We start from the raw sequence: 17,102 nt of genomic DNA, 5'->3' as shown, positions 1-17,102 counted from the left end.
ATTTTTATCTTAGAGCCAGTTATTGTTATTCTTTAAGACCAGCTCTTCCCATGTAGTTGTTGGATACTTGACAAACACTGCAGGACAAGAAGCCCAGCGGGTTGTCAGGTGGGGTAGAGTTGGACAATAGAGAGAACAGACAAGAAATAATGGAAAGCGTGTCTCCAAATCATCCTTACAGGTGTCAGTACTAAGCTGCTTGGCATAAACAACCATATTTATGCACTTTTCAAATAGTACAATAAAGGGCTTGTGCTGTATATTTCAACCTGTAACACCATTACCATCACTTTTGTAGCACCAGGGTGCTTTCTCAATAAAACACTCAATATGACTCAACAGGGCTCTGCAAGATTGAAATGGCCCATAAAGAGGATCCAGCTCTGATGTATTGTGTAATACAGAGTTTGAATCATTATAATTACCAGACAAGAAGGTGAAGTCTAATTGCATTATGTAATATTTAATAATCAAATTTCCTTCTCATATCTGTTAGCAGCGTAACTTCTTTTTGTTGTAAATTAGAATAGCATGATTAATCCTGGACATAGCCTGAAATGAACCACAGGACATAAAACACTTGGATATGAAGACACTTTGTCCAATGTTGAGAAGTGAATACTGTTAGCTGCGTACTGCAGGAACTGCATATGTCCTTCTGCTGTCACCCAGGAGTATTTTTTTATTAATGGAGATGACGTTTAAGTAAAATTGTTTCATTTGAGTAATATGAGTGAAGGTGAAGTTCCTAATGAGGTCTTTGGACAAAAAAAGGATAATAAGTACAACTATGGAAGGATAAATCTGAATATAATATGAATGAAACAGGGCGTGCCGATCTTTGTGAATATTACAACTCTAAAAGTGTATTGTTCTCATTACACCAGTTACATCAGCTGCTGAGGTGGCTGGATGTGCTGCTGTTAATTACTGCATGAAAAGTTAAATGAAAGAAAAGGAAGAGGTTTGAGGGGTGAAATGAGACTTTTTTATAGTCTTTATGTAGTCAGTATAGTGATATTACTTCTATGATTACACAATTATATTTACACGTGTTTATATACCACATTCTCCTGCTTCTCTGATGGCTCAATATCCAGAATATAAATCACTTGACAATATCATCACACTGGTTGACATTTTGACAGCCCAGATCAGAGTCATGGAAGATGTCAAAACCCATAAATCCAGCCAGGAAGCTTGGGGCTTGTGTGCTGAGAAGAACCAGCAGCACTTAGACAACTGCAGGACCAGCTCATTTTAAATGTGGTAAGCTGTTTACTGAAATGTGCTCATGAAAGTCACAGGGTTATAGATGATGTAATGTCAACACTGCTCACTACAGTAATAACTCAAGCAGTCTGAGATATAATATATTGAATTTATGGATTAGTTAGACTGAACTTTCAATGAGATCAATGGTTTTGTGTAAATCTGGAGGCTAAATACATTCAGAAAAGGTTTATATTCCAATCAATTATAGTTCATATTGAAGGGAACATGAAAATAATGGCTTCCAAAGGGGTGTGATTTATAATCTGTGTGTGCCGTGTATTGTTTCATTTGTTCTTTCACTATTTTAATTTCAGGTTATATTAAAGTTTAGCTTTATTCATTTGTATGTAATCCAAAGGCAACTGAGGATAGTGTCATGTTTTGTATCAGAATTATATCAGAATTTGCTGATAGCAATTCTGATTTTGGCTAAAGGCCCTTTTTTTAACTGGGAAATTCACTAACTACTACTACTACTACTACATCATTTTTCATTTTTCATTTTTCATTTTATAATGTATGTTTTAATAATGAACACATTAATAAATGTAAATGAATTTAACGTCCTTGCCTTATGTGAGGGGTCAGTTATTTCAAGACTTTTTATGTTTATTATTGTTGGTATTTCATATTGTGAATTTAGAAACCCCCCCTGATTTATTTTTGTGTGTAATTCTGTTCATTTAATGGTTTAATTTACAATGCATTTAGGTCATTTATGAGTTGCGCGCTATTTGAGTTCCACCACCAGGTGATGCTGTTGAGGCAACAAGAGACAATTTGTTTAATGCGCTAAGAGAAGACGAAAACAGTTCAGAGTTGTTGTTGTTGTTGTTGTTGTTGTTGTTGTTGTTGTTGTTGTTGTTGTTGTTGTAGTAACCAGCATGAGAGCTTACATGCTAGTTGCTTTAGCAGCTAAGGACACACAGGTGGACTGGACTGTAAAGTTATTGTTTCCTACTTTATATTGTGGAAAATAAATAAAAGACACTGTGAGAGACAGTCTGGCTTGTGAATTCATCCTGAGCTGCAACACTTACATCATTTTCAGTGTGGTTAAAAGTGTTGTTTTGTATACAACTCATTGTATAAAATATGCTTTATGATGCACTGAGAGCTTCCTGAGCTACAGAGAAGCTCCTCTATGGTACCATGACAATACACGTATACAAGTTTTATTTGTGTGCGTTATATTTACATAAAATTAGATGTAATTTTAGTGAAACTCCAAAAAGCTTTCTGTAATTTCCGCCAAAACCCAAAGCAAAGGATTCCTCATCTCTGTGACTGCACACAACATGTTCGAGACATGCCGGCTGCATGTTTTCTTCTCGTGAAGGCTTGTTATCTGCACAGTAAACTGAAGCTGCTGCTGCTGCTATCATGCTGCTTTCAGCATGCAGCCTGAATAGACACTGTGTAACAGCACCTCTTTTTTCTACTGAGATGCTGCACTACACACTGTATTAAGAAAAGGTATTTATAAATGGTATCCTTTTTTCAACAAGCCATCTATATTCTTAATGTTTATCTGGCCATCTGGAAGGAAGATAAGTAGTTTTAATTAATGTTAAACTAAGCAAAACTAATATAGTGGTCAATTCACAAAGCTATTTTTACTCAATCTACTGCGAATCATTCATATTTCAATTACTCTAAACATAACAAAAGATTGTGGACCACACAACTGAGGATATTTACAAACCTTTTGTACTGAACCTCTGCAGAGAATGAAAATTTAATGGGGCAGTAATGCTGCATGTTCTCTCCTCTCCTGGGTTTTCATCATGAGTATTGATTTTGATCTGTGAGTGCAAACTAGCCTTATTACACAACTCTATCAACTGGGCAGATGCACAATTCTGTGAAGAGTTTCCACAGTGGCCATAAAACAGTTTATTGGCATTTGAGAGGAATTCTAAAATGGTATTCCTATTGAACTGTAATGCATCTCATTGATATGCATAGCCTACTGATGCAGATTGCATTTGGATGTATTTGCTTCCTTTGCTATTCAATGTGTGTAAGTGAACTTTTTGTCACTGACTTCTATAACAGCTGTATTAGTAGCACTATGACAATATGACTCCAATAGGACACATGAAAGACCAGACAAAAGTCTACTTCAATTTTTTGTCAGTTTAGTCTTCACAGGCACAGTGAACAAGGCAGAAATTGTTGACATGAAAAAAGTTTCTACTAGCTTACTGAAAAATCAAAATGCACATTTTTTATGGCTCATTTCGGACTGCACAGGCAGGCCAGTGTCTATCTTAGTCTGAGACACCCTTTTTAAAGAGCTCTCTCATATCACAAATTGCCACAGGCTTTCCATGTCATTGATTTTTTTCCCCCACTAATTGCCCCTAAGGAAAGGCACCCAAGATTACATGTGCTGGAGAACTGCAATGTACAGGTAATCATTTCAGTGGTCTTGGTTTATTTGGCCCTTGGTTTCCAAAAGACAGAGATGTAATATCTTAATAGTCATAAAAGTCTCTCTTATTGACATGATATTGAAGATGATTGAGGCTTCCTTGAATGATCTTTCCTGCTGTGACCTTTAGCTCTTTGGTTAAATTGACACTGATGTTAAGCATTCTTCACAGAGGTGATAACATCAAGTGGTACTGAGTCAGGATTGAGACAGTTGAGAGAGAGACAATTTGATTATTTTGTTCAACGTCTCCCTCAGGGTCAAACGTTGTCAATAACAGTAAAACTGCACTTTTTATAAGTGAAACTGACCTCAGACCGAGCCCTCATGGCCAACTTCTTGTTGACATTCAATAAGGCTCTTTGGTTTGGAAGGTAACATTTGTTTAAGATTTTAACACCAAATCATAATAGGTCAATTAGATCAATATCTGACCACCTTGTATTTATATTTCAATTTCAGTTTTACATTTTTCCTGCCCCTGATGGTGGCAGCTTTTTAAGTAAAACTAAAGCATGCTTTCTGAGGACTGTTTTTGCTGAGTCTGACTACTGAAACTGGATCAACTCCAAATGGACATCTGTCGGGGTTGTTCTGCTTATTTAACAAGGGAGCAAAACATACATGTAGTGTTTGTTGTGCAAATTGATTGCTATTCAAGTGATAGCGCCTCAATTTGTGATCCTGTTTATCAGTTGCTGAATTTCCATTTGTGTTCACTTACAAAACACAAATATGAAAACACACATAGATTCAAAGATGGTGTTTTTTTTTTTGACATGCTAGTTTTTCATATGGACAGTTTTTTATAAAGAGTGTAAAATGTAATTTTGTAGCTCTTTATACAAAGTGTCTCTCACTTGGATTCAAAGGAGGGGGCACAAAAACATACAAAAAGACAGTAAATAAGAATATAAATAAAGAAAGATAAATATTTAAAGTAAGAATGTATGTCATATCAGGGAGTACAGTAACCAATAAAAAACTGTAGAGGACATCTGACTTTCATTAAAGTGAGTTTGTTTTTCTCTTTATTGACAAATTAAAGTGGACGTTTCCTGTCTAAATCAATAGCACTGAACCTCTGTCTATGCGAGGACACTCTCACACATGGTGTCAAAATCAATGGCAGCTCAAGCTAAAGTTGTTGGGGTTTATTTCTCTTGATGTTTCAATGGATTGGTGCTGGCACTTGTTTCCTTAGAATAGGGCTCCAGGCTCTCTACTCGAGACAAGTATTAGACATTGAGCCACTAATCTGATTTTTCTAAGCTGGAGGAGTTTGGGCAAGAAGCATGCTTTATGTAAAACTTGCTGTTTCTCCTCAGGTTGAGTCATGCTCTTTGTTACGCCATGGTATCAAAATACCACAAAAATTATGATAAGATACAACATAGTGAATTCCCCTTGAACACAAATAAAAACATAGTTACACCCTTTAAAAGTTGTGTCCTGAAAGCTGTGCCATAGGTGCATTATCAGCCTTTAAAAAGTTTGCTTACAAGTATGTTAATGAATGAGCTCACTGTTTACTGGAAATAAGTTGTTTATATGTTGCCCTAATATCCATTCAGGACATATTGCACCACATATTTGGACAAAAACAAAAATAAAAATAAAATCTTGTTTACAATTCCTAATACAGAAGTTTGGATCTGATTGTGTCCTCATGATGAAAAGATACATGCAGTATACTGGAGCCACAGTGCCATGTATTACCAAAAAGAGCTTCCTTGGAAAATGTGGAGTCTTTTACTACTTGTTCCCTCAGGCTCTGCTGAGCAACAATGGATTGTTGCTGGATGAACAAATACTTTATGCGCTGTGACATCTGCTGACTGAATGGGCTTTGGTGCTTTCAATCGCTGTGTTTACATATTCTGTGTCCTACCTTTCTTTGTCAGACTTTGTCCAAATCAGTCTGTACTGCTTTGCAAAATGATGTGCATATATCCAACATGAATCTCAGTCATACTACTGTTAGCTAAAGTGCACATGGCAGTGGCATCCTCACTATCAGCTGTCATACTTTAAATAAAGAAATATAATTCAGTGCAGGATAACTGTTGTTTGCTGTAGAGCCACTGTTGATGTGTAACAATTCCTGAGGGAGAATCATTAGTTTTATAAGCACTGTGTCACTTGTGACAGTATTTTTTTTCATGCACAGTTTGCAAGAGCAAAAGCAATTACCTAAACGATTATTCTCACCTGAATACATTAGAAATAACTCATTAAGGGGTACACTTCTTTATTTTAATGAGCAAAGAGCTGAGTAAGAACTCCACCACTCTTTACACTCTATCCCCACAAATTGAATGGATTACTTCACTAAACTCATGACATGAATAATTCACAAAATGACAAAGGGGCATTATCTGTGAAAAAACTTTCAGGGAGTTAATGTGCTACATTGCAGCCAATGACATTAACGTTTGGTGTTCTGCAAAGAGCAGCCTTTAGAGTATTAATTGTTCCTTAAATGCTGAGCCCAGTTGCACTTTTCAAATAAAGCAGTACATATTAGCATTATTGTAAAAAAAAAAAAAATAAAGTATGTCTCAAAGTGCAAAGTCGTGGTTGTGGTGCTGTTGATTGTTCCTACATTTCCTGTTACAGTGAGTTCCTTCTTAAATTGTGGTGGTCAATCAAGGTCAGCGCATGATCACCTCAAGAAGCCGGAATGGATAGCTTGGTTAGCAAACACTAAAACACAAGTTACTGGCAATGAACGCAGGAGATACATAGTTGCAGAGATAGATCAGGACATTCAGTTCTGCAGTTTGATTGCATACAGAGTTAGAAAAACAATTTTCATGACAAGCAGAAAGTGCATCTTGTGATTCTCTTTTTGACGAAGTTAGAGTAGACATACATTTTCCATTACACTAGCACCCAATGTTTTCTTGCAACATTAAAGTGGTGGTTTGATTTATTATTTTTATTTATTTTATTATTTTAATTCACCTACCTATCTAACCTCGTATGTCCAAAATGCCCCAAATTGTTTCAGGCTAACCATTAGTTTTCTAGTTATGTTCAATTGTATTTCCGTAGATCATATTTGGACATATTTAGATAACTGGATCATTTGAATATTTTGATAAAATTGTATTTGTTGTGTGGTTAATATATAGGTCTGGAAGATACATGTAATGTACCTTGGTAATGTCTTCCAGACTATATTTAAATAATAATAATAATCTAATGTATAATCTTTTCTTTGGATTATTTAAATATTTTGGAGCAACTTCTACTGCACCAGGACCATCTTCCTCATCAGCGGACTGCTGCTGAGGGAACGTGGTCAGACTTCAGAGTCATCTCCTAACTCCTCTGATGTGACTGCAGCTCCAGAGATCATAACTGCTGAACCACAGCCTTCTATATACTCTGCTACCCCCCAACATCCAGTACCAGCACTACCTATAGATCCATTACACACATTTTAATAAACTTTTGTTTTCAAATAAAGTCAGAGAGTTGTTGTTAATTCATGTTCCATCTCTAGCATGTGTGTTCATGTCCGTTCAGTTATGAGCAGCGTGTGTGGTTTGGTGGTTGTGTCTGAAGTGTTTTGGGGCCACAAACAGAATTTAGTTTAGGGCCACCAAAATCCTAGGACCGGCCCTGGTGATAGTGTTTCTACTGGTGTCATTCACTCAGTTCTGTGAGAATTGGGCAGATAGTGCGGTCATCCTCCTGATGGATTTTACTGACATAGGGGAGCAAGTAAGTTTGTGTTACTTTGACCTGACATCAAACACCACTCTGAAGTCAAGTGATGAGGAGTGGAAGCATTGCAATGGACCCTTTGGCCATCCCATAATTAAGATCCTTTCTGTAAAAAAGCTGGCGAGCCTCATCATACTGTGTTTTCACATGGCAATATCCCAAGATGCTGTGCTCCACTTGCCTTAACGAATTTGTCAGCATTGTGCAGAGATGATATCAACTCTCGTTCTCCCCCCCCCCCCCCCCCCCCTCTGAGAGGAAAGCGTAATCTCTTTGAAGGCCTAAATCTCTTTATCTAATCATCATCTCAATTTTGTCCTGTCAACTGATTGTGAGGTAAGCGTTAAATGCACACACCATGATCAAAAACCTAATTAAGCTGAAACTGCCAACGTTCTCTCTAAAGCATTTTGGGTTTGGAAAATGTTCTGTTTCTTTTCTTAACTTAATTGGAGTACATTTTTAAAGTACGCAGCCCACTCTTGTATACAAAACCTATCCAAGATTGCGCCAAGTAAGATAACTATCCATCCAACTGCTCACCTATTTATTCATCTACTCTTACATCCTTATAAATATTTCTTGGACGACTATGTGTGTTTATCTATATCTACATATTCTCTCTTTTACGCAAACTGATAAGTTGCCGTGAAATCATCCAGTACTAGTAAAATGTTTTAACATACCTTCACATTCCTTGAATGAGAAAGCGTGTCCAAATGTCTGACTGGTACTGCATGTGTAATAAGTATTGTGAGTCCCCCCCAACTAGGAGTAAGTAATAGTTAACATAAATAGCTGAGCTTTGTCCTGAGGTGAACACAGAGCTCCCGTTGTAAATGTGATTACAAGGACTGAAATGCATGCAATAACAATCATGGCCAGTTAAACACCTTTACAACTCATATTGTCAATGAGTAATATTCCACTTAACTGAAGACTACTCCCTTCTCTTCATTCAGCCAGCCCATTTGTCCATGTGCTCATTGTTTCTCTTCTAAGAAGGACTCAGCCTCAAGAACCCAAAACCAAGTTTTTATTTCATATTGGAGTTGGGATGGCTTCAGGAAAGGAAAGGAATGGCCTCGACAATCTTGCTTTTGATGTGAGTATAATGACTTATTCATGTCAGCTATAACATGTAAAAGCACATTGAGGTATTCTTTTTTTAATGCAGTCAGTGTCACCTTGCTTTTGATTTCATATTGTGTTAAATAGTAAGGACTGCACCACATCGAGATCTGATTAATCCAGAGATTTTGGACAAGTAGGAGTACTTTACCTTGAAATTTTCAAAAAGTTGTGCAACTTTTGATGAAAAGCACACACACAGCTCATATTATATATTTTAATTAAAGTGGCAAAGATTTATGTTTTCCATTTATTTGCTTTATACAGCATCTGTCCATATACTACCAATACCGAAAAACTACAGAAGACAGATGTCAACCTGAGATCTGTTTCATTACTCTTAATAATAACATATTATTCACATACATTCACTGTAGATGTATACAAGTCATAAAAATAATCTGTTGTAACAAGTTGTTACATTAGTGTATATTTGAATGAGCTTTTGTTATCTGTGTTTTTGATCTGCATTTGGGCGGCAGATGGAAGAACAAGTGAATGATCAGGCTGGGGGAAAGGTGGTCAAAACATGTGGAGTCAGCTGTGAATCGGAGGAAGACAGAAATAAACCAACCTATTGTGTGACTGACGTTCCGCCCTGGTACCTTTGTATTTTCCTGGCCATTCAGGTGGGTGTAATCCTACCTGTGCTGTGTGTTGATTTTAGACCTGAGTATTATATAGATTTTAATGAGGATATTTTATACTTGAGACACAATCTTTTTAAATGTCTGTTTCCTGGTTGTTGTGAACAATGACATGTTAAATGTATGTAATACAATATAAGGGTTGTAACCATAGACTGTATATAAAATGGACGTAACATCCGTGACGTCACCCATTGGTTTGTGGACTGCTGCTTGGAAGCGAATAGTTTCGGATGTGGGTAACGCAATCTTGAAAATTTCCGGTGCATGCCGGGTTAAAAAAAAAACACGGATTCTACTTATATGGGCATCAGGAGGGGCAAGAGGCGCCCTCCTGAACCTGTGAATCAATCAACCTGTCAATCACGACGTAGCCACGCCCTAATGCATATCCTGCTTTATCGTCAAATATAAAATCAGGGAGGCCAAACTTTCACAAATTAACATCATACTGCATTGAAGAAGGCTTTAAACTAGCGATTGAGACCATAAACACATTTTGAAAACGTTTACTGAGGTTAGAAATCAAGTGAGAAGTTGGTGAATTCTCCATTGACTTGTATAGAGACGGAAGTCCTTTTTGACACCAAAACTGTCTCCCCTGGTGGCCATTTGATAGAATGCAGTTTTAAGTTACTTCCACGTTGGCATCATTTCAGAGGACTGGAACTCCCCGCCTGGTTGTAACATAGCAATAGTAGCAATAGTATTTATTTCTTCAATTATTCTAAAGGCAATCCTTCTTTGCCTTGTATAAACCCAAAAAGGGAGATAAGATACTTTATATACAGTCCAGCATTCTTAAGATGTGGTGATGTTATCCTTACCATCAGTTATTGACTGTCGGTACTTCTCCTCTCCTCTGCAGCATTACTTGACAGCATTCGGTGGGATCATCTCCATCCCGCTCGTTATAGCGGAGGGGCTGTGTCTGCAGTACGACAGCCTTACCCAGGGTCTCCTCATTAACACCATGTTCTTCGTCTGTGGTCTGTGTACAATTCTGCAGGTCACCTTTGGTGTCAGGTCAGAATGATGCTTCAGGTTCAATCAACCAATCACCATCCTGTATGGCAATATTGTTATGATGAACCATGTTTTCATAGTTCATACGTTCAGACCCAAATTGAGACCCTTGATAAGCTGATAAGTGGTACTATTACTACACTTTTACTTTCTAACCACCCTAAATCATAAAAGCTTCACTAAAAGAATGTTTTCATTGTAACAATGAATTACAGTAGATGACTGTGTGTAAAGAGAGAGTTTGCTCACAGTGGCAAATTATTACCCAACTTTGCAGCTCTATGGATTTTTCTTAGTGTCTTTATAGTTCATTGTTTTGGCTTTATGTCACATTCCCTGTTCCCACATTCCCTGATTCAGCTCTCACCAAAAAAGATCTGATAGACCCACATACTTGCTTAGCACTGGATGATAGAGAGGGTCTCAAGATGTAGTGATTTGTAATAATTCATTTTAGTTATTTATTTAACTTAAAGTGAAAACATGATTTGCCAACACCTGAAAACTTCTTCAGTTTAATTATATGTACCCATATGTGGTTGGAAGACTAGAAAGGCACTATATAAATGGAGTCAATTTACCATTTATATGTTCATGTACTCATGCACTTATTGTTAATGGTTGCTGTAGTTTTGCTGTTGTTAAATTTAATTTCTCAGGTCTGTGTTATAGATTGTGTCATGGACAGTTCGCAATTCCACTCTGACAAAGAGGAATAAGACAAAAATCTCAGCATTGTCACACTTTATTAATATTACAATTCAAAGTTAAAGTAAGCTTGTAGTACTTACGTATTCTCTGATGCACCATTTTAGCCTTGGCCTTTCTAAACAGTTAATAAGTAATTCACTGCAAACACTCCCAAATACAAAGATATCTTTGGTCAGTCACATTCCTTGGACCCTGCCACAACTTTGGTAGTGCTGACATAAGTAAGTCAGGCTAAATTTCTCTCAGTTTAAGATTACAAGATTACAAGATTCGGAATGATGATTTGTCTGACAGGATTATTTCTCTTACTGTCACACTATACAGGCTTCCCATTCTACAGGGGGGTACATTTGCCTTAGTGACTCCCGCCATGGCCATGCTGTCCATGCCAGAGTGGAAGTGTCCAGCTTGGACCCAGAACGCCAGTCTTGTCAACACCTCCTCACCTGTCTTCATAGAAGTGTGGCAGACCCGCATGAGAACAGTGAGCCAACTCAAACACTGAATTCACAGCTTTTGATAAAATCACACCAATGAAGATGGAAAAAATAGATAAAAGCACTTCTTTGGAGCTCATGACTAATTCATGAGTCTCATGTAATTTCTGGTCCGGGAAGTAGCCAATCATGACAGTTGTTGATCTATCACTTAGCCAAAGACAGAGTGGTGACGTTAATGCTAATGATCTGGGTTATTCTGTTCTGGTCCACAGCTGCAGGGCTCTATCATGGTGGCCTCTCTCCTCCAGGTCCTGGTTGGATTCTCTGGCCTCATCGGCCTCCTCATGCGCTTCATTGGCCCTTTAACCATTGCCCCCACAATTTCTCTCATAGGCCTGTCACTGTATGATTCAGCAGGAATCAAGACTGGCAGCCACTGGGGCATCTCTGCTATGTACGTAAGCACTCGCTGTCATGGCGAATGCCTCTTTACCGAGCTTGTGGTGAAATGTTTTTACTGTGTGAACCATCAGCATTGAACTAACCTTCTTCAAGATCTCATTGTCTGAAATAACTACATTCATACTAAATTCTACGTGGTATTGCTGTAGTCTGGAAGTTCTTTCAAAACTAAGGTACAACAAGCCAGTTTTTCCATTACTGTTTTCACTGTTTCTAGCCTCTCTATAATGTGTGCATCAATACGCTACTGACACATCTTCTCATACTCACAGGACCACGGTGCTGATCATCCTGTTCTCCCAGTACCTCCGACTCGTACCAATTCCTGTTCCTGCATACAGCAAGGCCAAGAAACTGCACACCTCAAAATTCTTTATCTTCCAAACAATGCCAGTATGTCCTATGCCTCTATTTTAGACTAAATACTCAATGTTATTTATGGAAATATATATCTACATACACGTGTGTGTGTGTGCGTGTGTGTGTGTGTGAGTGTGTGTGTGTGTGTGTAGTTTAAGTTACACTGCACTGACATCGATACTACTATTACTAATACCCATACTAATATTAGATGTTGATTAGATTCTGCTGGGCATTGCGGTCTCATGGTTAGTATGCTACCTCCTCACCATCTATGATGTCCTACCATCTGATCCAGCCCAGTACGGCTACCTGGCTCGTACTGATGTGAAAGGAGATGTGGTGAATCAGGCATCCTGGTTCACATTTCCTTATCCTGGTAAGCTCACATGAGTACATGTACAACACACCTTTATTTTTTTTTAATCTGTCTTGAATTCCTTATCATTATTATTGTTGTTGTTGTTGTTGTTGTCATTATTCTCTTGTGTTTAATATTTGAAATACATGAAAGCAAGAGGGAGATTAATTGATTTGAACACTGCTGAAAGTACTGAGATGTTTTTATAGACTATTCAGTGATGACTATTTTGAATCCACATTCAGGTCAATGGGGCATGCCAACTGTGAGCCTGGCAGCTGTGTTTGGCATTATGGCTGGAATAATATGCTCCATGGCAGAGTCTGTGGGTGACTACCATGCATGTGCCAAACTGTCAGGGGCACCTCCTCCCCCGAAGCATGCCATCAGCCGAGGCATTGGTGTCGAAGGGATTGGCTGTGTGTTGGCAGGGGCCTTTGGCACCGGCAATGGCACTACCTCATTTAGTGAGAATGTTGCCGCCCTAGGTATAACTAAGGTAATAATTAACCAAAATGTCCCTACTCCTGCATGAGCAAACTTCAGTGATACTGATATTATTTTGAATATTATGAAAAAAGTACTTTTATTATGATTCCAAATTATATAGTACAGTGTTTGTGTAACAACAGGTGGGTAGTCGAACAGTGATTCTACTAAGTGGCATTTTCATGATTCTGATGGGGATGCTGGGTAAAATGGGAGCCATCTTCTCAACCATCCCTACCCCTGTGATCGGAGGGATGTTTTTGATCATGTTTGGAGTCATTACTGCTGCCGGGATTGCTAATCTGCAGGTAAACAGTAGAATTAAAGTTTTAAAAGTCTGACAGATGTACAGTGTCGCTGTAAGCAGTGTTACTCCTCAGAATTTTTCTGAAACGTCTCATTTTGTAGTCAACAGATATGAACTCCTCCAGGAATATCTTTATTTTCGGATTCTCCATGTTTTCTGCACTTGTCATTCCACACTGGATCATGAAGAATCCTGATTTTTTAGTGACAGGTATGATTGACACACAATAAAGGACATTTATGTTATTTCCACTTGCACTTTAACTATCTTTACCTGATGTGGAACTATTAATTTTTTCATTTTGAGAAAAACTGCACTGTGATATATAACTCACTTACATTCCCTCTCATGAGCTGATATTAGGCAGCAGGATCAATATCTATCTAATATCCAGTGATTTTTTTCTTACTCTTGTCCATGGCCTGGCTCAGGTGTGACCGAGCTGGACCAAGTGTTGCAGATATTGTTGACCACTCATATGTTTGTTGGAGGGTTCCTTGGCTTCTTCCTAGATAACACAATTCCTGGTAAGTTCAAGTGAAGGGTTATACATAGCAGATTCTTAGCATGCAATTGGTTTCTGCCTTATTGTACCTCTAAAGACTTTTTGTCATTATGTAAGTTACATATTCATTAATAGAGAGGTTGGTTTTACTTTCTTTTTTAATGCTTGTCATTCCATTATCACTGCCATAGGCACTAAACGTGAGCGTGGCCTGTTAACCTGGGACAAAGTTCATCTTGATGACACTAGCAGCATCTTGGGAGTTGAAGATGTATATAACCTTCCCTTTGGTATTACTTCTTGTCTCTCGTCTCAATCCTGGGTTCGCTACATCCCTTTCTGCCCATGGAGGGGCCATAGATTTCAGCACAAGTCTAAAGACGACGATATGTCTCAGGGCCCGGGAAGTGAGCACCTACCTGAAAACACAAGGGTCATAAATGAATTTGCTCTATAAGTTCACTGTAAGTCACGTTGCTGTTTCTGGTATCTTAACGTCACAAAAGTCTTATCAAGGCAATTTATCTCTACCTCCAGTTTCATATTATTTCTCCAAATTGAACCTTTTCTATTGTTGCACTCTTCATAAGTAGCTATGCATTACAACATAAGTCATGTAACATAAATGCACTATCACAGCTTTTGTTTAACTTGTATTTTTCTTTGTGTTCAGTAAAGAACTACTGCTAGATTATATTTTCACCATGTGAGCTTATCTACAGAAAGAAATAAAGATGTATGAACTGTGGCTTTCAAATTATGTCAACACGAATTAAAAGAGAAGTAAATAATTAAAATTCTGCCATTACTCAATCTTTTCTATAACACAGGTCACACAGACACAGACAACCGATGTGTTCTACACTCTCCTCTTTCAAATTAAATTAAATTTAGCCCGCGGATAAATGTATTATCACAACACCCTGGTTTCACACTGATCCAGGCAGTTGCTTGAAAACCAGCATCAACCCTTGAGCTGCTATTGTGTTTCCTTTTGCCAAAGCAAACAGAGATAAACCATCTCCTCAATCATTCTCTTTCCCTCCCATGCCTTTATCTGTTTCTCCCAATTCATTTCCTCTGTCTCTGTCTTACCAGCTTTGAGAGGCAGGTGAGGTATGGTTTAATGCTTTGATCTGTGGAGCCATGAGTTTTCCCTAAGGCCCTTTTTCGACCACTTGTCAATGGTTGACTGCCCATCCTAATGTGATTACAGTGTTGTAGTAGTGTAATTTACACTTTACAATCTCACCTTTTCTTCTGATGTCTTTTTTGTACCTGTGCTGAGAACACATTACAGAATATTACATTTTGAAATTGGTGTAAGTTGGTGTTCTGGGAGGGGATTTTTTCCGCAGTGATTCACTATAAGGTTTTATGTAACACTGTGGCAGTGATCTGCATTTCAGTGGGAAATGATAATGATAACTCAGAAAGTCGATGCTCATCAGGGAAGGCTCCAAACTTACCAGCACCATATTTTTTTCCTTCTGAAACTTCAGGCTTGAGGAATTGTTTTTATTTTGCCTCTTTGAAATCTACATTATACGATAAATACGCCCAGCTTCCACGCACTTTATGCAAGTCAATTCAGTCCAATGAATCTTTATCATGCCCGGAAGGCATAAAAAACATGGGAGGACAATAAACATGGGAGGAACATACTGTACATACAGGAACAACAAAAACAATGTCAACATACTGTACTGCAATGAAATAAACTATTTAAGCAACAATTAAAGCAAACGTCAAGTTTACAAAGTGCTGTAAGTAAAAACGTGAAAGTAGTACAAATGTGAAGGTGGTACAATGTGCAAAGTGCAACAGAAAAAAAGTGGACTATAGTTGATGATAAATGGCAGCAACTGCCTTAGGAATGAAGGAGCCCTAAGCTCTGGACCCAATACCTCCACCCAGAGGGAAGAAGGTGGAACTCCAGGTGTAAGGGGTGGGATTGGTCAGCCTAGAGGTGGAGATGGTCCTCTGTTAGAAAGAGTGGATAGACTGAGCAAGGACAACCATGTCATTTTAAGGTAACTGTTCACCACACTAACTTTGTCTTACTTTTTACCTTAAGATTCCCAAACCAGCAGATCAGGTCAAAAGTCAATTCAATAAGTTCTATAAAACAAAATAAACCTGTCCACATTCAAAGAGTTTAGCTTCCTTTGTGTATGTCTTATCCTCTCATTGCAGTTTTTGGTTGATAATTGTGCCCAGATATTTGTAGATACTAACAATCTTAACTGTGCTGTCTGCTATGATAGTCTGATATGGAGTGGTTGGGTTTTTGTGTTGATATCTATTGTTTGCTAGCTCTTGAAAGCGTTCATATACCAAGTTTGTCTTTTTGAAATAGAATAAATACTAGCCCAGATGGAGTTAGGAGAACGGGGCGAGAGACTAACAGAAAGAAACAGGAGAAAGAGAGATTGTGTATTAATGGCCAATAGATGGGATCATACTGCAGGGAAATGTGAGGGACTGCTCCACATACTCCTCCTGATGTATTCATTAAAACACACATGGGGTAAAAAAGAAGAAAAAATCCAATGAATGCACACATAAATAAATATTTGCACGCTGATTTCATTTGAGGGACCCAGATTCACTCAGATGAAACGTGTAATCTGGATGGATAACTGTAGCGCCTTCATATTCTCTCCCTGCATTGTGGGCTGGAATTGCAATATTAATGGCTATTTTTCAAGCTTTGCAGGAGAAAAAAAAGTGTTATGTAGAATTTAACCCAAAGCTGACCTCCGAGGACAGCCTGAAGGCAATTATATCCCAGTCATTACCAGCAATGATTCATGCCCTCACACTATGCTAAGTGCAAATACATCATCAGGAAGGATGTATATGGATGTCACATATTTTTATTTAAAAATTTGACTTGACATTTTTACAACATGTTTCTGGGAATATTTATGAATGAACATGGAATATTGATGAGTATCCTATTCCAACCCATATTCAGTAAAAGAGTCCTGGTGATATACTGCAGGAAAAACTATGTAATGCCCTCATGCAGCAACAACATGTGACAATAACAATTGTGCATCATCATAATATAAGTCAGGTAAAGCCTTGAGCTCCTTTAGTGGGCTTTAAGAGTTGTTTTATTTTATGAGCTCATATTTTAATGCTCGGATATGATGGAAAAGTCAGTCCCTAAAAACACACACGCACACGCACACACACACACACACACAC

General features: G+C 38.0%; 1 protein-coding gene across 1 annotated transcript; it reads left to right on the top strand.

Annotated features, from left to right (window-relative positions):
- The first annotated feature begins 8,504 nt into the window (after positions 1–8,504).
- On the top strand, positions 8,505–14,576 carry LOC133998051 (solute carrier family 23 member 1-like). The gene is made up of 13 exons (XM_062437791.1): positions 8,505–8,552; positions 9,061–9,207; positions 10,094–10,251; positions 11,287–11,446; positions 11,675–11,856; positions 12,137–12,257; positions 12,447–12,603; positions 12,831–13,084; positions 13,218–13,382; positions 13,483–13,591; positions 13,813–13,908; positions 14,078–14,293; positions 14,560–14,576. The coding sequence occupies exons 1-13, from the start codon at positions 8,505–8,507 to the stop codon at positions 14,574–14,576; spliced, it is 1,830 nt and encodes a 609-aa protein (XP_062293775.1).
- The last annotated feature ends 2,526 nt before the right edge of the window (positions 14,577–17,102 follow it).

Source organism: Scomber scombrus, chromosome 17 (assembly GCF_963691925.1).
Source record: "Scomber scombrus chromosome 17, fScoSco1.1, whole genome shotgun sequence".
Classification (NCBI taxonomy): Eukaryota; Metazoa; Chordata; class Actinopteri; order Scombriformes; family Scombridae; genus Scomber; species Scomber scombrus.
The sequence above is the reverse complement of the archived record's forward strand: the minus strand, read 5'-3'. Positions and strand labels throughout refer to the sequence as shown.